Here is a 24,837-nt window from a genome sequence, read left to right as displayed (position 1 = left end):
TGGTGTACTATAACCAACAGCAATTTTGTTTTTAACATATTCCGTCAATCCATACAGTTCAGTGATAATGGGAGGTAAGAATGGTAATAGTTTTCCCAGCATGTGGTGTCTACAGTTGCTTCTGGAACACTCTATGGGCTGTAGCCTGTCTAGTTTAATGCAGTGAAAAGAGGAATTTTATCTGTTCCCTTTCTTGTTTTACATAGGCTCATTTGTTTTTCCAGCAAAGGTTCTGGAAATCATTAGAAGTACTATAATTTCTTCCCTATCTTTATTAATTTAGTGGGCAAATGTGAAGTTGCGAATAAAGGTTGGAATCTGAACAGTTAATTAACTACCAATCCAAACTATGCTATGCTGAAATAGAGGTAAATAAATTATCTTAAAGAACATTTTCTTCTTTGCCATAGAAGTTGCCTGCTGTTGATATTTCCCACTCATTTTATCTTGACATTTGCAGGGAGCACTTCACAGGTGGTGCTGTAGTTCATTTGATGTTTCAGAACTCCCTCATGCACAATGAAAGGCAATTAAAAACTCAAGTAAAAATTATCTAATGCAGTCAAACGTACAGTTTGATTGTTATTTCTTCATTAAGCACCTCATTTTTAGAAAGACTACAAAAGTCAGGCAAGTTGCCTTCAGGTAGCACTGAAACACACATGCAAAACTGACTTTTCAACCTAATGGGCTGCAGAAAGAAGATACACAAATCTGAGAAGTCCATCTGCTGTTGCAGCTGCAACTTCCCTCATTTTGGAGTTCAATAAATCTGAACTCCAAACTCAGCACTGACATAGGGGAAAAGCAATGGCCCTTATAGTCAGTGAACAGGAAAAACAAAACACCCATGGTCTAAACTTAAAACTTGTGTTCTCCATTTGTCTCAGATAAGAAAGAATGAGCTAACCACTCCCTCTTACTTGAAAGAAAGGATTTAGAATGTCTTGGATAAGATTTACACTGCAGTTCTCTATTTTTTTTTTCCAAGTAAATATCACAGATCTTAACTGAAGGATTAAAATTCTAAACCTTTAAGTGACCATCTTAAAATATGTGCAAACTCCTGTATCTTTTAACCAAACCAATACTGTGATTTTGTATCTTCCACAGGGATAATCACATTCATTTCAGGCGAGCAGAAATCTATCTGGGATAGTCCAGTGTATTTGCAGTGATATACACAAAGCCAGGCTGCTTTTTTCACCTGCAATTAAGGACAGGGCATGCTATCTCCATTCATTTTTAATGCTGTTCAGATTTTAAGCAGATTTGAAGTAAAATTAGGTAACAGCAAGCAGTAATGATATATGGGTTATACAAAACAAATGGTACCTCTTAATTGGTGTAAGACTTATTTTAGATGGAACTCTAATGATTTACATCAGCTACAATTCTAAAACTGTATAAATAATTATCATATGCATTTGCCTGTTGAACTGGCAGGTTTTTAGAAAGCTGTTCCAGATGAACAACAGAAAATGAATCTGTTCTTGCCAAAAAGGTAGAACAGAATCAATTAGGAACACATAGTCAAAAATACTGTAAACTGTTCTAGAGGTGAAGTTTTAATGATCCAAAATTCCTGATGTCAAGAAAGTTACTGTAAAGAGGTTTCTGTGCCCAAATTTCTGATCGGTCTTGTATCTGACATAAGCAACAATCAACATTTAGCAAAACCAACAGTGCACTGACCGTCATTACTTCTGTCACCTTTATACGTTCTTGCATGACCCCTGGCCATCCCCCCTCCCCCCCCCCCCCCATATCCTTGTATGTTCATTAAAGCAACTTTGCATTGTTTGTACACAACAGTTACAGCCTCTCTTGGCAGTTCCCATATTATTGTCTGTATCAGAGCAGAATATGTTAAATCAAGATGGACCCTAGATCTCTTTCAACTACTGATAGAGAGGTCAAAACAGGGCTTCAGGTTAGTTTGGGGTTGGTACTGTGTTAGTGGTATCATAAAATTAACTGTTATGAAGGAATAAGCATTTCTTTAGAAATAGTAAAAAGATAATACCATGATAAAGAATCCTAAAAAGGATTTGATATAAATATAAATGGAGGTAGAAAAGAGAGAAATAAACTTAAAAGCTTATGAACTTGACCTTCTGGACAGATATTTTCTGGTATTCTGACAATATGCAAACCAAAAGGAAATAATTAACTGCAAATTAAATGGCCTAGATGGAGGAAGCATATGTGAAGAACTTCACAAAATCACAAGTGTATGCCTTTTATTACTTAGAAAGAAAGCAGTAAAAATTCTGAACATCATGACTTGAGCAAAGCCACAAACATAGGAAGACTGAAGATGAAGTAAAGATCTCCACCTATTAACAACTCTGTCTTAAAATGTCATCTATATATGTGAAGTTCTATAAGACACACTCATGCTATGATCTATGGCTTTCTTTAAGGAGTTATATTGTCTTCCTAATTAATTCCAAAAAGTGTCCGGGAAGGAGCTGCTGGGCATCACACTTACTATGAAATAAAAGCGCTGGGACTTTCTGGCACGTTTCTGCCTTCTACATTCACAGTATTTTCTGGGAATCAAGTAAGTCTGCAAGCAATAAAGGAGAACTAAATGCAAAGTGCCTGAGTAAAAATTTTATTTCTCACAAATCTCTTAAGCAAGAATAAAAAAAAGATTCCTGTAATAAGAGATGGAAGGAAACAATATAAGAAATATAAAATAAAGAGGGAGAATAAATTTCTAAGCTTCCCTTTTACAATAAAACAAATAGGAACATCCTTATGTTCAGCATCAGAATTTCAGATATGAATCAAAGTATTCCCCAAATATCTCTTGCCTTATCCCACCTTTCTTGGCACAAACCCAGGATCTGCTCCAAATTTCTCTAAACAGATGGAAGGATAAACATAATACCGCAGTTGCATGATAGGATAGTCACTTCACAGCCAGCTTCCTTTAAAATATTTTATGGCAAGAATCTAAAAGGATTTAATGTTATGTATGTTATAATATGCATGTAGTTTTAATTTTGAAGTATTTGTTGTAAAGCAAATCTTACAATCTTTTCCATAATTCACACACAAGTTTTTATTCTCAATAGCAACTGAAAAAAAAAAAATCTACTTTGTCTGACTGCACTAAAAGAAAAACACTCATATATACATGAGATCAAACTACAAAAGACCCAAGGTCTTGTTTCTGTACCTTAGACCAGATAAGCATACCATTGTGCTTATTAAGTAAAGTGTTCTTTGTACAATTAGACTGCTTTCTCTTTACACAGCTTGCTAGAAACACCCCTTGGTTGCTCAGCCATCAAAGCACGTGTGTGTGCATATGTGTGTGAGAGAGCATGAGTGTTACGTATGTATGCATTTCGCATGGAGAAGAAACATTAATACAAGCCAGTAGTATTTGGTCAGAACATAAAGAATGCCTGGAATAAAAAAAACCCTGAAATAATAATTATATTTTATCTCCTTAAAAATTTTGAAATCCCTTTAATCTGAAGAGATGGATAGAAGTGACATTTTATAAAGAACAGATTGATGTTATATTCTTAAGGGTTATTTGCTGTGTATTTTTATCTGGAGAGAAAATTTTTTGTATGTGACATCTTTTTCAACTCCACTCATATGAAGTTACAGAAACCAACAGGTACAACTAGACTATCCAACAAGGACAAACAGGGGTTAGAACGCTGCTGTTCAACAAAACCATTAGTTAGAGCAGACTGCTCATTTGCATATCATAGAATCAGAGCATGGTTACGGTTGGAAGGGACCTTTCGTGGTCCTAAGGCCCCCACTCAAGTAGGGCCTCCTAGAGCCAGCTGCCCAGGACAATGTCCAGAGGGCTTTTAATTATCTCCGAAGAACGAGACTCCATAACCTCCCTGGGCAATGTGTGCCAGTGCTCAGTCACTCTCAGAGTAAAAACGTGTTTCCTGATGTTCAGAAGGAACTGACTGTGTATGGCCCATGCCCATAGCCTTTTGTCCTGTCCCCTATGCACCACTGAAAAGAGCCTGATTTGGTCTTTTCTACATTCTCCCTTCAGGTATTTATACACAGCGATGAGATCCTCCTGCTACAGTTCTCCAGGCTAAACAGTCCCAGCTCTCTCTCTCTGTCTTTGCTCATAGAAGAGATGTTACAGTCCCTTGATCATCTTAGCGGTGCTTTTCTGGAGTACCTCCAGTAGCTCCATCTCTCCTTGTACTGAGGATCCCAGAACTGGACACAGTACTCCAGGTGTGGCCTTAACAGTGCTGAGTAGAGGGGAAGGATCACCTTCCTCGACCTGCTGGAAGCACTCTTCCTAATGCAGCCCAGGACACCATTGGCCTTCTTCACCGCAAAGCCACATTGCTGGCTCACGTTCAACTTGGTGTCCACAAAGACCATGAGGGTCTTTTCTGCCTAGCTGCTTGCCAGTCAGGCAGTCCCCAGCATGTACTATTGTGTATATGTGGTGTCTCAATTCCAAGACACATGTTCAAGACATGTTCACACAAGTACAGAAATGTTACATCTTACTCCTCATGATATCTCTGAACTGAAAGCTTGATATTTCCTCTCTTCTTAAAATAACAGAATCACTTCCAGCCTGATAACTGAAGGAATAGGAAGCACTGTGGTGTGATTCCTCTGCAAGTGAGATGTGATGAGAAAAAGGCATAACTATGTTATGTTTTTCTGCATCCCTTTCCCAGAAGCACCAGAGCTAGAGGTTTCTACCACAGTCCATGTCTGATCTCCTTTTACATCCTCAGATACACTGAAACACCATTTCTTCCCTTTGCATTAGATTCTGTTTTCATGTTCCTGTTTCTAGTAGGCTTTCTGGACCTGAATGAGAGTCCGCTATCAGCACCAAGGAACTGGAGCAGGAATAACAAGAGCTTTGCTCTAAGCACAGTTGAAATCCCTCAATCATTTTTAAAATGATCTGGTAGAATATGCCCATGCAATCTTGACATGTGATGATTAAAACAACATATGCATTAAAAAAAAATCTTTCACCCTGAAAAACTGTTCAGTACTGAACAAAGATGCTACATATTTGTAGGAAAAAAACATATTCACAGTAAAGAGATTTTACACTTTTGACCGCTTTCAAGGTAATATCAATTTGATGACGTTGTTATAATCCTTCCAAAACCAGCACTAAAAGCATTTTTTATTTTTTAATTCCTTAACAGAAAGAGCGGGAGAAGGGATCTAATCTGGCATTTATGTTTCGACTGCCCTTCGCTGCTGGCAGGGTTTTCAGTATCAGTATGTTGGATACACTGCTTTATCAGGTACTATGGACAATAATGTGATTTTACACGGACATGCGTTTTCACCACCAGTTTCATTGTACTTAATCATTAGATGATCCTGTTTTCATACGTGTAAGACATTAACGTGCACGAACAAAGGCAAAAGATAATGGAGCATGTTTCACATGACAGTACTAGCTCAGTTATCAACCGAAATATCACCCTCTCCTTGCACGAATTTTGATATTAAACAACATAATACCATTTGTGAACTTCTCCACAGTCAAATAAGCACGATAGTTTCGATAAAACTAGTAACGCTTGTATTCTACAACAAAAAGGCAGTACCCATTCCCACAAAGTAGTGTCTCTAACCACAAAAATCAACAGAATTACTTTTATGAATAATTTATCAGTCACCTGCCTTTGCTGATAGAGGCTTCAATTATGTTACTGTGTTCTGTCCTCTTGCTCATGTCAACTAGACCTGCACGTAACCAGTAATCATATCTTAAAGTAAGCCATTCTGACCCAAACAAGAAATATATGCAGTGGTTGCCAAGAGACAGTGGGGAAAGAAAAGGCAGCACTGAACCTTGTTGCCCAAAAATCCAGGACAAGCTCCTCAAGCAAAAAGAAAAGATGATAGTCAGCGGGCATAAGGGAAAAGCAACCACCTCAGACAGTTGAAGAAACAATATATCAAAAGATATGGGGTCAGGACAAGTGAAGGTAATTGCTGGTTTCATGGTGGAAAAAGAGACGATTATTGCCCTCGTTCCTCAGTAATGACTGCCTTTCTGCACACCTCGGTACATCGGGATGCACAAGTAGCAGTTCCCAGCACTAGCTTTCAAGGATCTAGCTATGCAGGATGAAGGAGCAACACAACCATGGCCCATGTAGTCTGCTCACCTAAGCAGCTACTTACTTTGCCTATACCTAGAGGTAGCCTGTGGATGCTTTTGTATTCAGGCACTTAACGTTCTTTCAGGGAAATTAGTTTACTTGGTAATTTGGTGGATGAAAGGTGTTCTTTCATCTCAGTTCTACTTTCAAATAAATTCCTTAGAGGCAAACTCAATGCAAAAAGAAAAATTCCTGGAGCTAAGCTTTTCTCAAAAGGTCTTTAATATATAAAACACTCATATATATGGACAGGTATCAAAAGCAGAAAAGACAACAGATGCAAAACCGTTTATCAAATTCTAGATGTTTTAGAAATAAATGTATTTGCTTATAAAACATGTTTTTAATCATGTCCCAGAATATCAACATCACATACGGCAATTTTTTTTTAAAAAACAGATTAAGTCACCTATATAGAAACAGATCTGTCATCATCAACTCCTTCCAGCACATAAGTAAATTCAATATTTTATATTTGCTCGTAGACATGAGCAGTCATGCTATGACTTGACAGGGTAAAACCATTCACCGGCAAGTGTTTAAAACAAAAAACCCCACACACTCATTCTCACTCAAAGTCCACCCATTCTTTCTTTGAACTCCTACAGCTCAGGTGAATTGTCATTTTTCTAGAATTATCTTTCTTATTCCAAGTTACAAATACTATGACAGCAAGTTTGCTCTCTTCTTTTTCACGGTCCCATCCTTTTCTGTAATGACATCTTTTTCTTCTGCATACAAGGAACAGAGCAAATGACATGTGAAACAGCAGGGCTCATCTGGTGCTTCCTGTTTTAAGGTCAAAAGGAAAGCCTTCAAATTATCTTTAGGACACTGGCTGAAAAATGAAAACTTGGTCTAGCAAATCCTCATGAATACACTTGGTAATCTAATGATAATTCCATAGCATAAATGACACAGCCAAGATAACAAATAAGTGACTACCAGTACCAAAATTAAAATAGTCAAATCACTATGTATCAAATTAAATCCGTCCAGCTTCTGAGTTTAAACAAAGTCAGATGCTGTAACTCTGAAGGATTTATATAACACCTTTGTAAGGTATTTTGTTATTAACTTATTTGCTAGCTCCACATTTGCATTAAGCCAAAATAGCTAATTGCAAAGGTGTGTTTCAACGAGGATTGATAACCAGCCTTGAACGCTGCCCTGCTGCACGTAAGAAGAGGCGGCAATGAACAGTCCCAACAGTTAGCAGAGCACCCACATGGCCCTCCGATTCCAGCAGCCCAACTCATAAGGAGGAGAAATATTTGGGCTTTTAGCTGATCTAATGTCTGTTCCCAGTCTTAGCTGACACTTCTACATTTAACTTAATTTCTACCTTTTGACCAATCAGCTAAACATTTCTGTTAGTAGAGCAACAAGCTGGACCTGAGATAAGGCAGATCAACTCTTAAAAAAATGTATGGATTGGTGACCACAAATGACGCATCTGAATTAAAATAACAGCAGTCTCACCTTAGTATTACCGACTACTCAGTACTGCACACCCATCTAACACACAACAGCATTTCTTCTGCCCAAAAGAGAGTTCATTATTATAATTTCACACGTAATAAGGTTAACACCTTTCTTCCCTTGATCTTACATCCACATTCATCTATGTTTTCATGGTGCTTTATTATGGCTTAGTATCTTTGAATCCTGTATGTATATTGCATGCATATACAGAACCAAATAAGAAAACTTATTTTATGTGCGTAGATTCAGCACAAAGAAAAGGATAGCTATTTCTACAGTGATTAAAAAGATAAAGAGAGTGATTGTAAACAAAGATATACGATTTCTTGAAATTCACACATGGTGCTAAGTGTTCTCATCTCATTAAAGTTTTTTTTCTTTCTTTTCCATCTTCCTGTTAAAAATCTTGCAGTCGTTTGTGAAAGATTACATGATTTCTATCACAAGACTTCTGCTGGGACTTGATACCACACCAGGATCTGGGTTTCTTTGTTCTGTAAGTTATTTAAAAAAAACAAAACTGCAGAATACTAGAGAAGATTCTGTACTGTCTGAAAAATACCTCTACTTTCTTTGTATGGCACTTCCTGTTACCCACAACACTATTTCACAACACCTATTACCATCATAAGCAATAAAGGCCAGGACTGAATTTTACATAAAGATAAGATGTATTAAATAACTTCAGGTTTTGTCAGACGTCCTCTTGTTGTTATGTATGTCAATATTCCTCAATGAAGAGTTTATTTTTATATCTATATTTTCATATGTATACACACACAGAGACTAAAAAAACCCCACTTTTTTTTAATGAAAAAATAAAACTCACTATTCTGTTTTCTCCCACACCCATCACAACGCAGGTGGCAAACATTACCAGTTGCTTTTGGAGATCTATAAAGAATTACAGGATGTTTTTTTCAAAGAAGAAATTTGTTTAAGTAAGACCAATTAAGGATTTGTTGGTCAATGATTAACTTCATAACAGTGAATGCCAGACAGTTGAATCTCTGAAAAGGGGCTCACATATCTTGAAAGCAAGCTAGTGTAATTGTAATGACATACTTGGGATTAATTTAAAACTTTCTGATGCCATTTATGCTTAGTATATTATTTCCCCCCTACACTCTCTTCTCCCCAGATATTCACCCCACAGTTCAGCGAACAGGTGTCTGGCTGCCTACAAAACACTTGCGTGATCGTCAGTCCATCCATCACCAGTGTCTTACAGCTGCCAATATTTAGTTCATTCTTTTATATTTTAGTCAGATATGAACACTGGATGAAGGACGCCATATAAGTTTTTAAGTGATTTTAAAAAAAGAATAGAAGTAATTTCATAAGACTGAACCATTTGCACTGCAACATCTCCCCAAACAGAGAGTGAACAAAATAAAGAGTGTCTATAGAACTACAGAACTCTTCTAACTTAATAGAAGTTCCAGATTTATTGTGGAGCAAAGGTGCAATACTACAATACGATCATTATCAGCTACTGTTTAGTTTCAAAAAATTTTCCAGAGTACTATAGTGAACAAGTGATAAGCCCTCAAGAGTTAAAAGTCCTCCTTCCTATTATTATTTGTTCAGATGAAAATCACAGAAGAGGATCTATGGATTAGGACTTATGCCAGACTATATCAGAAACTTTGTTCTTCTACAGGAGACATTCCAATTGGAGTCTATAGGACAGAATCCCAAAAGCTTACAACATCGGAGGTATGTCAGTTTACTATACTTTTCTCTTTGATTACAGAGTATACAACATTCTTTGGTCCTTATAAGAATGTGAATACCTTATTTAAATAATACCGTGAATGTCATATCTGTAAGAGCACAGAATTCCAATAATCCACTGAATGTGCCTTTCTGCTGACATATATATGATCACATTAACTCAGGGCTCACATTCAGCCCGACTTCATGAATATCCAGACCCAGTCTACATACTGACTTTCATTCCTATGCTCACCTACAGAGAACTGACTGATGGGAAACAAGGGACAGCTCAATCAAGCGCAGATAGGACATACTAGGATAGTTAGCTCTACTCCGAACTTGCATGTGGTGACTAATGGCAGTACCCACAGCAAGCTGTACAACCAGGTCCTGTATCAGGTGTGACAAGAATGTCATTACTGTATCTCAAAATAGGTGATATTTCAAGTAATCATATGAATTTCTAACTAGAAACGGAGTAAAAAGAGAATAAATTAACATTATGAAAAGTACCGAGATTTCTCTATATTTAGCTGCCAAACAGTGGTAATTTTTTGTATATATGTATTTATGTCTGTCATATAAATGTATGCATTTCTCTCTATGACAAAAATACTTTTTCCTATTTAACATACATCTTTTTGTGCAGCTTTTATTTCTGTCATATATAAGCCATTTTTTATGTGACCATTAATACTGCCATCTCATTAAACCATGGCTCAAGTACAGCTCTAAAATGCAATAGTAAACTTTCTCCTTTCTTCTGAAATACTCAGACATAGTTTACTGATTTCCAAGACAGACAAATTGAATTTTCTGTTCCGTATTTCAGAAAAATGTTATAAAACATTTTGCCATGTAATGCTGAACTGCAAGATTTATCTTGAAGGAAGTATAAACATTCAGTTAAAGTTAATTTAAAAATAAGGGTTACAAAAAGCTATTCAGGATTCCACGAAGTTCACTTGTGTCTCTCTTTGTGGATCACCAATACCTTTACAGGTACCTTTTAGAGCTTAGCCAGTGGACTGTGCCACTGCAATAATGTCAGCTGATTTTTTTTTTTTTTTGAATATAGCAACGTTAACATAATCCATCAAAATCATTCCTTGGTGAAAAATATAGGCAGCATCACTGCTAATATGAAAAAAAGTCTGTCATAGCTTTCAACAAAACAGAGGAGAGGACCTGCCAGATTTTAAGAATGCATTAAATAAGTAAGATGAATATCACAGCAATGCTTTACTCTCACACTCACAGCTAGCTATTTAAATTCAGATCCAAAAAAAAAAAAAAAAAAGAACCAAGAACAGTTGAACTGTGAGGATACAGCATACTGTGAAGAGTGCATTTTGGTGGCCTGGTTTTTTTTACCTTTCTGCATTTTCACATGCTTTCAAACATACAGGCTGACTGGCAAACATCTGTACAGGGGAGAGATAACTATAAGAGTAACACTCAGCTTTTCTACATGAACTTTTTTTTTTTTTTTTTTCAGGGAAGTAGGGGATAAGCATACACACTCAAATAAGTCTTCTGAGGCAAGCTTAATTGATAAATTAAAGATGTTTCGAATGTTTTTCTGAAAGCAAGGTTTGGGACCATCAGTGACTTAACTCAAAACTCATAATTTTACCATAACATTGGGAACCTCTGGAGCCTGTACACATGCAGCTGCTCAAGTGCTTGAATACTTGGTTAGATCAGGCCCAGGTTTAGTTCAAGATAGTTGCTGTCTTGTACAAAGAAGCAATTTCTTAAAACATTCAGACACTGAAACCAGCCTGGAAGCCACTGTTCAATAAATAAGAGGAGTTCTCCTATTACTCCCTACCTGCTTTCGCAGGAAATGTCATGAAGAGTTTGAGTTAAATCAAGTAGAGGAAGAATGGGGGCAGAGAAGGTCGAAACCTCATAGTTAAGTTTTCAAATTGTCAGCTACGGGACTAATTTTGAAGAGTGGCACTGTCTTTGTTTATTAAGTTAAGTAAAACCATTTTTTATTCTTTTTTTAAAAGCTCAAGGCTCTGAACGCAGATCCCCAGTGGTACTTTCACTCTTAAATACTTTAGCAGTTTCTTGTTTAGTGGGTGAGCGTTTGGGAAACTCTTCCCCCTCTAGAAAGGCAGGGGAATCTTCTCTAACCAAGCTCTTCCCCAGAATACAAGAGAACAACATGGCTCTGCTTCTGTGGTCTTTATGGGTAGATACCTACAAACGCAGAGATGCTGAAAACAGTAATATTTTTGCAAAGTGTTTCTTTTGAAGTTACAAGAATTTTCAACTGATTTCACTAGTAAATGGGCTATCATTTTAGGTTTTCAATATATTAAGCCAGAAACAACTTTAAAACATTGTTGGATGAGATCTTCAAAATGAAGGTTAGAGAAACATAAATTGTTATTTTGTCAGGAATAAGAACTACTAACCATAATTTGAAGGGTTCTAACTCAGAGAACCTCCAATGCGCATATCAATTTGAGTTTGAACAGACACATAAAACTTGATTTGTATTGCACACACCTGGAAGTTGTCAATTCGCAGTTAACTTCAGTCGTAAGAACAAAATATGCCAATATTGATATTTCTAGATGTACAATTTCTCCCTTAACACTCTTTTTGTACTATGCAAATGAGAAGCCCTCACTTCACTCTGACAAATAAACAGAATTCCTTTAAAAAGAAAGTTTTCAGTGATCTTGTTACTAAATAACAATCAAATCTAGCCTGCCTCTCAATGACCTGCACCTATAACTCAAACCATTTCCATTTCCTTAAAAAAAAAGAAAAAGAGATACAAAGTCTTCCTTACTACCTGTGCAGCAGATTTTCTGTGGTTCCTGTTAAACAGTCCATATTTGTTTCTTTAGATTCACTTCTGTTCAAATTGTCTTTTGTTTTCTTTTTCTCCTTCCTTTGTCAGTCACGAGAAATTGCTTCACAAGTAAGTATTTGCTTATTGTCTGCCTGTTTGTGGGTGTCGTGTTTTAACCTGGTAGCCAGTAAGCACCACACAGCCGCTTGATCGCTCCCCCCTCAGTGGGATGGAGGAGAGAATCAGAAGGGTAAAAGTGAGACAACTCGGGGGTTGAGATAAAGACAGTTCAATAGGGAAAGCAAAAGCTGTGTGTGCAAGCAAAGTAAAACAAGGAATTCACTCACCACTTCCCATCAGCAGGCAGGTGTTCAGCCATCCCCAGGAAAGCAGGGCTCCATCATGAATACTTGACTTGAATGCTATAACTCCTTCATGTCCCCCATTCCTTCATCTTTCTCCAGTTTTTATTGCTGAACACAATGCTGTATGGGATGGGATATCCCTTTGTTCAGTTGGGCACAGCTGTCCTGGCTGTGTTCCCTTCCCAACTTCTTGTGCATCCCTAACCTTTTCACCAGCAGGGCACCGTAAGCAGCAGAAAAGGCCTTTACTCTGTGTCAGCACTGCTCAACAATAACTGAAACATCCCTGTGTTATCAGCACAGTTTTCATCACAAAGCCAAAACATAGCCCTGCAGAAACTACTATGAAAAAATTTAACTCTATTCCAGCCAAAAACAGTACACTGGGTTAAACCCTGGCAGTAAAATCCTTACAGGAAATGGAACTACGCAACAGATCATCCTTGAGTAAACAAAGCTTAAAGCAACCTTGTTCTGGACAAAACATCTTATTAAAATTCTGAAAGCTGACAGATTGAGACTTTCAAAAATACCCAGTGGAATTTGGTCCCTATTGGGCCTGTCTTTATTGAATTCTGAAGATAACACATCATCTTTAAAGTATGCTGAAGATCTTGATCCTAAACACCTTAAACACTAACCGACACAAATCCCCAAGTTTATCATAAAAGGAACATGTGGCTGAACATAACAGTGGTTCAGACAGTTGTTGGAGCAGAAGAGCATTCCTAGAACCCTACATACAACTAAGAGTATCGGTATAAAAACCAGTAAAGTTATTTTAATATAAAACTTGCAGTTAGATAAAAATAAGGCATTGCTTCAGAATAAAATAGAGGAATCTGCACATTAATATTGTTTCATATTTTATACACTTAGCTCCCAGGGAGCAGCAAGGCAAGGGAACAAAGATCCAAGTAACTAATTGATGTTTGGTGTTGTAGTGCTGTTATTACCATACTGACAGTCACCCTGACCATCCCAAACATAAACACTGGTATGTTCGTGACTAAGTTCCCGTTCCTGCCACGTGTTGGCCTACCAGAGCTGATGTTTAAATAAGAGTTTGAAACGTCCTATTAGAGCACCTTGCCTGAGTGGAAAAAGCCCTGTGAGTCACAGATGTTCAGTGGCACAAGCTGCACCCCATTTGGGTGCAGAGCCTGATACTTGAGATGGAAATCTGCCATTAAAAAACCTCAACAACCTGCAACTTAAAAAAAAAACAACTTTAAATGCAAACATGTCTTCACTGAACGTGTGACTTGTAGATTTTTCTCCAGTAAAAGTAGCCATGATTATGTAAAGACTTAACATGCATGTTGGCATTTTCCACAGATTCCACCATGTTTCTATTTTAAGGCATCTCAAAAAAAAAAAATTAAAATTACACTTCACAAAACACAAGATGATCTATTACTACTATACAGTAGTAGTGACATCATATCCTCAGTTATGCTTCTCATACACCAGGTTTACAAGCTATGCAAAAACAAAAATAAATTAAAAGAAACTGAAGCAACCACACCTCAAAATAAATTAATGATAGTTATGAGAGTAATTTTAAAGAAAGTTTGAGACTGATTAAAACAGAGGGGGACACACAGAAGTACTTGACACTGGGCTTTTTTTTTTTAAATCTATATATTAACGACCTGCCACTGGCAGCCACATTTTTGTGCTGCCTTTGAAGGAGATTTGGGTTTCCTTGTTTTTTGTCTTTAAACAGTTTATTTTTTTCCTTTCAAATAACAAAAAACAACAGCAACAAAAAAATCAAATAGTTTTCCTGTACACAGGGATTCAGGATTCTCTCTTATGTCGTACCCAAAATCACATCAGCCGAGTCAGTAACAAAACTTTAAAAAATCATGTAATTTTTTTAAGAAAACACCTTTTTTGCAGACTAAGCTGAAAAGCCTCAATAAAGTAGTGGGTCTTTGCATGAGGCTTATTGCAAGATCCTAATCTAGAATATTAAAAATGCGATTTTACTTGAAATGCTACAAGATAAGCGTATTTAGTGATTGTTTTGTTGTTTGTTTGTTTTTTTGGGTTTATTTTACAGATAAAATCCAGTCTGTGCAAAAGGGAAAAAAATAGTCTCTTTCTCAGACTTTCTCAAAGAGAGGTTATATACAAGACTGATGAGGTCAACAGAATCTTGCTTTCAGATTTTATATTAATAGGAAAAGGCCTTTAGAACCTCAGTTGCTCTTCAGTTAAATTTGCCTTGTTCACTGATCACTTCCAGCATATTGTGATCTTTCTCTTCTTGGCAAGTCATACAAACTGAGCCAGCTCCACTTTAAGTCACCTTTGGTTTATACTTTATTTATTTTAAACACTCAACACACTGAAATCAGTCACCACTAACTTGGTAATATGACTGCGCTGATACCAGCGAGGGCTTCCCTATTTCAATGTCAATCAAAGACATGTTTCAAAGATCACAACAATAACTCAGGATTATAAGGAAGTAGTTTTGAAACTAGAAGCTAGAAGTATTAGTTAAATGCAAAATAGGCATTAGAACAATTTTGAAATTATCTTTGAAATGTTTCCTCTTATATCCCCTATGATCTTTTTGCACATCTTAGAACTGCTTATGTAGCCCATCCACTTAGTACAGCTGTATGAGGAGACTGTCATACTTGAGTGGCATGAAGAAAACAGAGCAGAGGGCCAGATTTTTGCCCCTAAGTCTGCTTTTCTGTGTTACTATATGAGTGAAAAAACATTGCTATGCTTCAAGGTAGGAATTAATTATGTCATTTGCAAGAGACATCCTGAATCATGCTGAAGGCTACTGAATACGTTCCTATTTTCCGACCCAGAGGCATTCCAGATACCATGTTCTGGAAGTTCAAAAATGCCTGGGAGTTTGAGACACAGGTAACAGGCACATTCCATCTGTGGTCTTAAAAGAGTACTCAAAACGCTGCAGCCGAAGTTAATGAATCCACAACATACATCTAAAAGTTATGAACTTGAATTTCTAAAAATACGCAGACTTGGAAGAAAGTGGAAAAGTCATTCAGAACAGATCCTAGATTCAGGAAGGCAATATCAGAAGCCTAGAGTAGTTGTTCTCAGAATCACAATGGAATCAGGCACTAAATAACACTTAACTGCTTTTGCACTTGAGAAATGTATTTATATCATAAATGAGCTTTTTGCATAAAAAGTCAAAGTCTAGTAAAGAGTGCCCAATACAGGAACACTTGCTAAGTATGAACAGCTGAATCCCCTCAGCTCCATTGCAATCAAAGTATATGTTCAACTATGCTGTTGAAAAGAGGAGAGAATATCTTAATCCACCTCCATTTTTTAAAACCCTTAATCTCTCTTATCATTTTCCTTTCAAGTCTCAAATCTCTATCAGTGTGGAAGAATGGGAAGACACTAAAGACATCAAAGAACAGATTAGTTATCGTAGTAATCATCGTAACTCAACATCCAGTGATCAGTCTGATCATCCTTTGTTACGACGAAAAAGCATGCAGTGGGCCCGACGGCTGAGCAGGAGAGTACCAAGACACTCTGGTAAAACAGCTGAGAAGATAAACCAACAGCGAATGAACCTTTACAGGAGGTCAGAACGACAGGAGCTTGCTGAACTTGTGAAAAACAGAATGAAGCATCTGGGCCTTTCTCCAGCAGGATATGGTATGGTTACCGTACTACTTGAAATTAATAGAAATATTAGTATTTTGCAAGATGAGCTTATTTTTAAGGACTGAAGGTGCCATAAAATATTGCTTATCATAATGATTTTGTTTTGTTGTTTTGGGTTTTTGTTTGTTACTGAAAGAAACTTGCTGAAGTGTTTTTAATCAGTTCTTTTATGACCCATTCCTATTTTCAGATGGAATGCTCAGAAGGGAGCTTAGTCACATTTACATTTAGCACGTATGATATGTGTATGCAACATGTATTATATGCAACATGTATTAACATTCCTCAGTCATGGAACAATGGCTCCATATTTCCACAAGCTTGTTGAAATATAGATGAAGGCAGAACTGTTGTGAGGTTCAATTATATGTCAAGGTGAAGAGTTGTTTACATGTGAAGGATATTGCATTTTCCCGACAATTTTTAAAATTAATGTCAGTGTATCATGTCAAAGTCATTTTTATGAAGCATGTTTCACTAGGTCTTTAGATGCCATTTTTATTCATCAAGACGTCTCCAGCAAGACTGATGCTGGGTTGTTGTTTTCTGGGGGGAGTTGGTTTTTTTTTTTAAAAAAAATAAGCTATTGACTAGAGCTCTGTAACACTCTTTTTAATATAAGCACCGCAGCTGCCTGGGATGCTTTTCTACAGCCACGGTTCTGTAGCATGTTGTGTGGAAACTCTGAGAACTGTGTGTTCTAGTTTTCCTAGAAACACGAAGAATTTCTAGATCCCAACGTATTTGCATAGCAGGTCCAATCTTTCTACTTCAGAAGCACCAGTGCTGGGGGTTCCCATACTCCAGTTGAAGTATTCAAAACATACTATTTTACAAATGTGTTACTCTTCACTTTTCAATACCATTATTTTTAAATTTGACTTATCCCAAAATATCCATTAACTGAAGGTAAATATGGTATTTTCTGCAGAATGGATATTTTTATCTGTAGATTTTAACTACACACATTCTTAATGCAAGGTCGAAACATGTTTTGACACCAGTAACAATGTACTGCCCAGCAGTAGCTCTTATTGTTGCTATTGATACAAAATCAACTTAATTAATTGTGAGAGAAGACTGCTACAGAATACATGGTTATAATTTTGCTCAATCTTTACAAATTAGGTATGTAAATACAAGCTCTTTATCCCACGCTTCAACTGGATAATTACTATTCCTGCTTTCTTTGTGGATACTATATGAGTCTCTGCAGGAAGATTCAGGACTAAATGTGTTCCAGGAGTGACACAGAACACAATAATATTTGGTCAACCACAAAGAAGTTCTGTAAATTTGATTTCATATTTACACTAGTAACAGGAAAACTTCATTGTATTCCTGTTTTCCTGTTTAAAAGCCAAGCATAAATGTTCATTTCATCATTTAAGTTTATAAAGATTATATACCATCTGCAGAACAGCAAAATCTTCATAGATAAATGCCTCACCTGTTTATATTTATTTGCCCTGATTCTGATTTACAAATTTCCATGATCACTTCCCTATTTTCTTTCAGATATGTCTCATTATAAAGAAAGCTACTTTTACAATGCCAGGAGCTCCCATGTTCTGAAAAAAAAAAAACCCAAAATACAAAAAACCTTCAAAAAAAACACAAACAAATTTTACACATGCAGTCAGCTGTAAACTTGGATTGTCACATTTCCACTGCCACCTCTCCATCCTCCCTAACATTCAGAAAGAAATTTGAGAAGCCTTTCACCCTCCTTCAGAGCTACATCACTCCCAGCTCATCCCAGTACATACTAAACATGGAATAGAAACTTTTAAATCTCCCTGTTCTTTCAAACTAGCAGGAATCAATCATGCCAGTTAGCTCCCTGCAGAAGGTAAACCTAGTCTTTAGTACGGTCTCTCTGCATGTGCAGGGAATGATGAAAAAAAAAACAAAGAGAAAACAAAAATCACAGCGGTTTATGTACCTCCATGCATGGGGATGATCTCTAAAGCCAATTCCAGATCTTCAGTGTCCTTTTTACATTGATAACCTAGTGACCTCTAAGACTTCCAAATTTAAATTTAATTGACTGTGAATTCATTTAAACCAATTGAGACACAACACAGTTTTGACTATGCAAGCCTCTAGCAGAGCTGTGATGTTACTATGGTGGTACATGTGCTTGTATAACTAGTTACAATCCTTTGTATCAGTTTCACCTTACAGAAATAAGCTGTATTGTAAAACACTATTTTAGCTGTGTAATTGCATCTAGACCAAGAGTCCATGTGAACTTATCTAATCGTTTTCTAGTCAGAAATACTTATGCTGGTGCAAATCTGTGATACTAGCATGCAGAAAAGTGATACATGCTAGAAAATATTCAATATAGTAATTTTCACTCTACAGACAATATATCAAGATTATTTCATTAACAAAAGATTTAGGAATTGCATTGAAACTGGAATGAGGCTGTTCTCCTTCAAATAACTTTTCCCTAAAATGCCGAAGAGAGAAATTAACACAGAAGCAATGCCTCTCCTTTTTAGTCCTATTAGTTTCACTGTAAAACCCCAGGAAGTGTGCCACGAGAAAGTTATACAAAAGATACTGCAATGACAGCTACAAAAGTGTAGCGAGACTCAACTACGCAAAAATTTAAAAAAAAAAAAAATAATACTGTCAGCCTTCATTTGCAACATATCATTATAAGAATAGTTAAAAATGTGAGAAAAATCCATCAATTTCTATTTATACGGCATTCACATTTCAACCCATTGGCACAGGTGATAAAAGGAAAATGCTTCCTAGATAAACAGGAAAGGGAAGAAAGGTTTATATTGACCAAATCTAGAAATGAATGAGAACGCCGTACACCTGCATTTAACCTTGCTTATCACTAGAACTCGATGCCAACTGAATATGGAAGTCCTTACTTTGCACATACTAACATAAGATGCATGACAGATTGATAAAGTACACTAAAATTGGGTTGCATTCAGAATTTCTATGACTGAAAAAATGCAAAAGAAAGTAAAATTGAAAAGAAGTTGCTAAAGCTATTTGAAATCACTTTGACACCTGACACTTTTTGACAGTTCTATGAACCAAAGAGGACCTTTTATCAAATTAGTTTGTCAGAAATCATACTTCTCACAATTTTTTGTAAATATAACTAATTTGGTATGTCTTGTTTTTTTTTTTTGTCCTCTAGATGAAATGAATGATCATCAGAACACCCTTTCTTACATCCTGATCAATCCTTCTCCAGATACAAGATTAGAGCTGAATGATATAGTGTAAGTTACAACATACATACACCAAAAAAAAAAAAAATCACAAGACCTGCAAAACTCCTTGTTTGCACTTCCTGCCTGAATTTATTTTGTTATCTTTCTCCTGGAAAAAAATGCCAAACTTTCCCATGCACCTGCAAAAAATGAACATTAACATGGAGACTTCTATTTAAATAAACATCTATTTATATATAAACTAATTACACATATATATGCATATACTTGAAGTACACATATAAATATATAATACATATGTTAGTAATGCTCTTACCACCATATTCTCTCATCCTCCTCTTACTCTGTGTATTTAAAAAAATAGTCTAACCAAGTCTGCTGGATAGCTTCACAGAATTAATATTCTCATTGAATTCTTGCTTATAATTTAGCTATCCAGTCTTAATAGAAAGATCAACCCACCAAAAAAAAAATCAGTGTTTTCAAATGGAATTATATTATACGGATTCAAAGATCATTAACGTAAACAGCAGTCTTCCCCTGAATATCATGTGATATTCATGCTTACGATAATTCAAATACATATGGCAGGACCGTAACACAGGAAATCTTTTCACTTGCTTACCAGGAATTTTGCAAAAAACGTTACATGACAAAAAAAAGAGAAAAAAGTGAGCATGAATGTAAAATGTCAAGAAAGTCTTGAAAGTCAATAATTTTAGATAATTATCTGGTATTGTCGCATACTGAAAAGTCCGACGTGATTGCTGCGTTCAGGTCCCAAACCATTTCTGTCTCTAGCCTCTCCTGTCTCTGCGTTACTACCCTAATGTTCCCATCTGCTCCACAGGAAAGAAACCACATAGCCCAGTTGCGCAAGGTCTCCCACATCAGTGCTGACCCACCTCACTGCTTGCTCCCAAGGAGGAAAACTGTTTGAACTATTAGCCCTCTTGATACGAAAACAAAATCATCATGGTGCTTTGTAGCACTGTAGTATGTGAAACTCACAGCATAATATTAACTGCATCAAACAGCGAAGGCAGCTGTTATAAAATTTGTTGAAATTATTTGGAATACTATTTACATCGTTATGGAACTCCATACGTTATTAGTATGATGTGTACTAATATTAAGCCTGTAAATTCACATACTGTTACCTAGTCTATCTAGGTGGACTAGGTATCCTGCGTTCCATTTTTCTTTCTTTGCAAAAACAAAGGTACTCAGCAATCCAATACTGCATAATTTTGCAGCGATACTGAATTTGTCGTGTGCTACTTACACATATTTAGCCTGCAAGCGCACATACTCTTACCTAGCCTGGGGCATGTTCATTTCCTGATGCTTAATAAGTGGGGCTATGTCTCAGCTCAAGCTTAGACTTTTTTTTTTTTTTTTTAAACCTGACACAAGGAACATGATCCTTCTATCTGGATAACAGTTGATGCTTCAATAACTCAGATCATTACTCTGTCTGATTATAGTTCTCTTGATTAGGCAGCCAGTTCACCCTCATGCAATGGGGGATTATTAGTGGAGAGGCAAGGAAGATGAGGTTGTTCCCTTTTGTCAGTTCTTGGTCACAAATCCTAGAGCAGGTAACAAGGTATTTCTATTTGTCCTTCATGCTGACAAGCTGAAAGGCTAGTCTTCGTATATTTTTTTAATCTCCTTCTCAATATATTTTGCAGATTTCCTCATGCTGGTTACTCTCATCACACTTGTTAGCTGCACTTTTATGCCAACATGGCTTATTCTTATCTAACGAATAATAGATAGAAGCCAAAACATCTATTCAATTTAAATCCTGTAGATATGACCTTCATTCTCTGATTTCCCATGCTTACACAACTTTAAGCCTTTTGCATTCACTATGATCCTATTACATTTGTAATTTATTGTGGTTATATTAGGTAACATACAACCCTGAACCAGCATATGAGGTTTTCTCAGCTTTTAGAGACAGACTGCACCCAAAGCAGCATTTGCAGCTGTTGGTTGCTCAAAAAGCTTTCTTGTTAGTCTTTGCATTCATCAGCATTGCAAGTTAATGTTTAGTATCGTGACCTGATAGAGCTCAAAGAGCAATGAACTCGTTTGTTGAACAAATAAAACTAAAGGACTCACGTTTCAAGTAATCCGATCAGACTTTGTCCTAATAACTCCGTATTTCATCTAGCCGATTTGCCTTAAGAAGCAGTTACTGAATAGCAGTGTTTTCATTCTACAGGCATGAGATTTTTGTACCAAAACATTAAACATTTTGACTCTTGGCACAGCACAATATTCTTTTTCTATATCAGAGCTTAGTACTTGCAAACAGATCTTGCAACAACACTCCTTGTTCTCTTTCATTCCAGAATTAGTGCAATACATTCTGTTGCTAGCACTGGCTCTCTCCTTATTTAAAATAAAACCAAAACAACAACTCAACAACAAAAAAAATCCACTACTGGCTCTTTGTTTCTTTGATATGTTTTGTGTGTTGGTTTTTTTTTTTCCTCTGGAGATTAACACTATCCTTATTTGCTCTGCTGTTGTTGTTGATGATGCCCTATAAAAACATCAAATTTGGAGTTGCAGTTTGAGTTCCAAGAGTTGCAATTCCAAATTTCAGCAACCTGCAGTAACATCTGAAGATCACACATAGGAATTACTTATGCAGTACTGCTCCACTTATGCCTAAGGGAGGAAGATGACCACTGAGATTTGGTGGCTATGACATCAGGCCAGTATTAAACCCTCGAAGCTCTAGCAGTTATCATATGTTTGGGCTTCTTATAATTTTATCAAGGTTTATCACTAAACAGTCTTGTTCATTTTTACATAAGGGATGCTGTGATTTACTTACTACCAAGTTATTTGTGATGTAGAACTTGTGAATTACATATTTCAGGTACATATCTTTTGTTTAATTTACTCTAAAAATAAATAAATATTTAAATACAGAAACACCTGAATTTTCCCTCCAAATCTAAGAAAACTTGTTCCTAAAAAAACCCACCCCAAAACCAAAAACAAAATCAACAAACCACAAGCAATTTTTTTTTTTTTCATATGTGTAAACATGCTTCATTTGGATTTGATGAACAGAACAGAGCAGACTCTTCCACTACTTCTCAGTTCATTGGCTGGATCAGCAAAACAAATAGGCTGCTCTGGAGTAAACATAAATGTCAGATGTTATAAATAAAGGGTGACACGTCTGCCTTTAAACAAATAAGATATCATGAGAACATGATCTGGATAGGAACAGTACGAGTAGATAAATAGGGATTTAAAAAAAAAAAGTCAACTGTTTTCTTACACAAATAAGTTCATGCTATTTGCAGCAACAGACTCTATGAGAGAGAAAAAACACTGCTGTTCTATTTTAACCCTGACAGAAGGAGGAATGTTAACAAACAGATGCAGGTGGTGATTCCAAACTATGGAGATCATGCGATTATCCATATCTCCATTCTCAGGTATCCACCATAAAGCCAATGTCCCATAGGCTCAGAAGCCCATACTTTAAGGAGCCAAAATCCTGTTTGGTCTGTTACTAGATGAACTGAAAACAGATACAGCATTTCTACGGGAAATATGACAGTGGCTGTTCATACGCTTATAAAACATGTTAGTCCACTTAATTAGGATTTTCCATTTCTCATTTTGTTGAAGAATTTTTCAGGTGTTTTAATTAAGTCTGAAGCAAGACACACTCATATTGAATGGTAGAAGTTCATAGCCTGTAAAACCATAAACTTTCTTCAGGGCTACTGCAAAGTAATACAGCAAAACTTTACAAGCACCGCCCAGTACACACACAATCTCTAGATATTTAAACATTTTCATTTGGTTGATGAGGCAGAGATGGGCAGACTTGTGGTGCTAAGACTTCTGACAATATAAGAGAGGATTCTTTCACATTTCCTTTTCTCCATTTCATTTTTCTTTCTTCGCAAAAAAACCCAGTCAAAATCAGGATTTGAAATAAAATTTCCAGTGGCTTCTACAGTACTACTCATCTTCGGACAAGTTTAAGATACTACGATTGAATCCAGTTGTCTGTCTTCTCTTTAGGAGCATAGTGGCACTGGAAAGCACTGATTGATAGTTCAGAACACTGAAATGTTCGTTCAGCAGCAGCACAAAGCTGCTGTCAAGTGACAAACTGTGCAGAATTTACACTTACAAATTAATGGGAAGCATCCTTCTACTAAGAAAAGCAGGTATTTTAAACATCTCAAACTTAGATTCAAACTCATGAGGCATTCTCTTCAAGTATTGGGATCTACTAGATATAAGGGTCCATCTCCAGACTGTCAGCCTACGTCAAGATTATCAGCAGCAGGCTTTTTATTTATTGAGCACAGTGAAACGCATTATCCATTGTTTTCTCACAAAATTCTTTTAGAAATGACTCTTTCGACTTCTTGTCCCTTCTTTAATGAATAATGAATAAAGGAGATGCATAAAGAGATACAGAGTTACTGGCAAAGAAGCTATCAGTCAAAATTAAGGTTTAGCTGTACCAAGTACATACAGATGATGTCTAGGCAGACAAAATGTGAAAAGCTTTATTATTAGCATCTAAAGTGAGTGGTGTCACCCAAGCGTCCAAGTTACCCAACAGGAACTAGACTAAGCACCTTCAAAATAAGTCTCTCAGTCTTCCTCAGATCTTTTCAACATTACAACTGTATGCACTTATTTTATCTGTCCTTGTGCCAAGTCTTTTTAATAAGAGTTAAAATTTCTTTTTATAGATACTTGATCCGACCTGATCCATTGGCGTATGTTCCAAATACTGCACCCAGCCGAAAAGACAGCTTCTGCAATACAGTGGGACAAGACACCAGGGAGGAAACACAACTTTGATACGTAACTCATCACAAAATTGAGAGACAATTTTATACACATGTTGTTTCCACTAACCATTTTGAAAACTGAGTGGTACATTTTATTCAGATTTTGGAAACAAAATGACAGTGGGTAAGTGACCAAATTCAGAAAAGTGGTGTCTAGAAACTCTGATTTAAGGGACTGTCAGGTTTGTGGCCTGTTCACTATGGTAGTTGAACTCTGTCATCTTAACAGAATTATGACATCTATTACTATTTAACCAATATGAACAAATGATTTTAAAACTGACAGATTCCATCATGTATTTTGCTTAGATGCTTATAAGTGTATTTATCAAGATGACAGTATGTCAGTGACTAAGCTTCTGACCTACATCAGTAAAGATTATCTGATGCCTGTAGAGAGACCATGCACAATTTGTAGTAGAAAATATGTTAATACCTAAAGGTGCCAACAAGACTTTTCAGTAAAGATTATCTGATGCCTGTAGAGAGACCATGCACAATTTGTAGTAGAAAATACGTTAATACCTAAAGGTGCCAACAAGACTT

The 24,837-nt window shown here is 36.5% G+C and overlaps 1 protein-coding gene across 6 annotated transcripts in view; it reads left to right on the top strand.

The window, feature by feature from the left end:
* Positions 1–24,301, top strand: part of KCNT2 (potassium sodium-activated channel subfamily T member 2) — a 145,607-nt gene extending 121,306 nt beyond the window's left edge. For 3 of the 6 annotated variants that reach the window (XM_086617174.1, XM_086617170.1, XM_086617168.1), the window contains 7 exons: positions 5,190–5,291; positions 8,059–8,142; positions 9,237–9,365; positions 12,289–12,309; positions 15,914–16,214; positions 19,399–19,483; positions 24,190–24,301. In XM_086617174.1, the coding sequence (XP_086473300.1) occupies positions 5,190–5,291; positions 8,059–8,142; positions 9,237–9,365; positions 12,289–12,309; positions 15,914–16,214; positions 19,399–19,483; positions 24,190–24,301 (834 nt within the window). The remainder of the gene's footprint in view (positions 1–5,189; positions 5,292–8,058; positions 8,143–9,236; positions 9,366–12,288; positions 12,310–15,913; positions 16,215–19,398; positions 19,484–24,189) is intronic. The other 3 variants (XM_086617173.1, XM_086617171.1, XM_086617169.1) reach the window with 1 other exon arrangement.
* The last annotated feature ends 536 nt before the right edge of the window (positions 24,302–24,837 follow it).

This window comes from Tauraco erythrolophus, chromosome 10, assembly GCF_009769465.1.
Source record: "Tauraco erythrolophus isolate bTauEry1 chromosome 10, bTauEry1.pri, whole genome shotgun sequence".
Classification (NCBI taxonomy): Eukaryota; Metazoa; Chordata; class Aves; order Musophagiformes; family Musophagidae; genus Tauraco; species Tauraco erythrolophus.
Note: the sequence above shows the minus strand (reverse complement) of the source record. Positions and strands in the feature narration are given on the sequence as shown.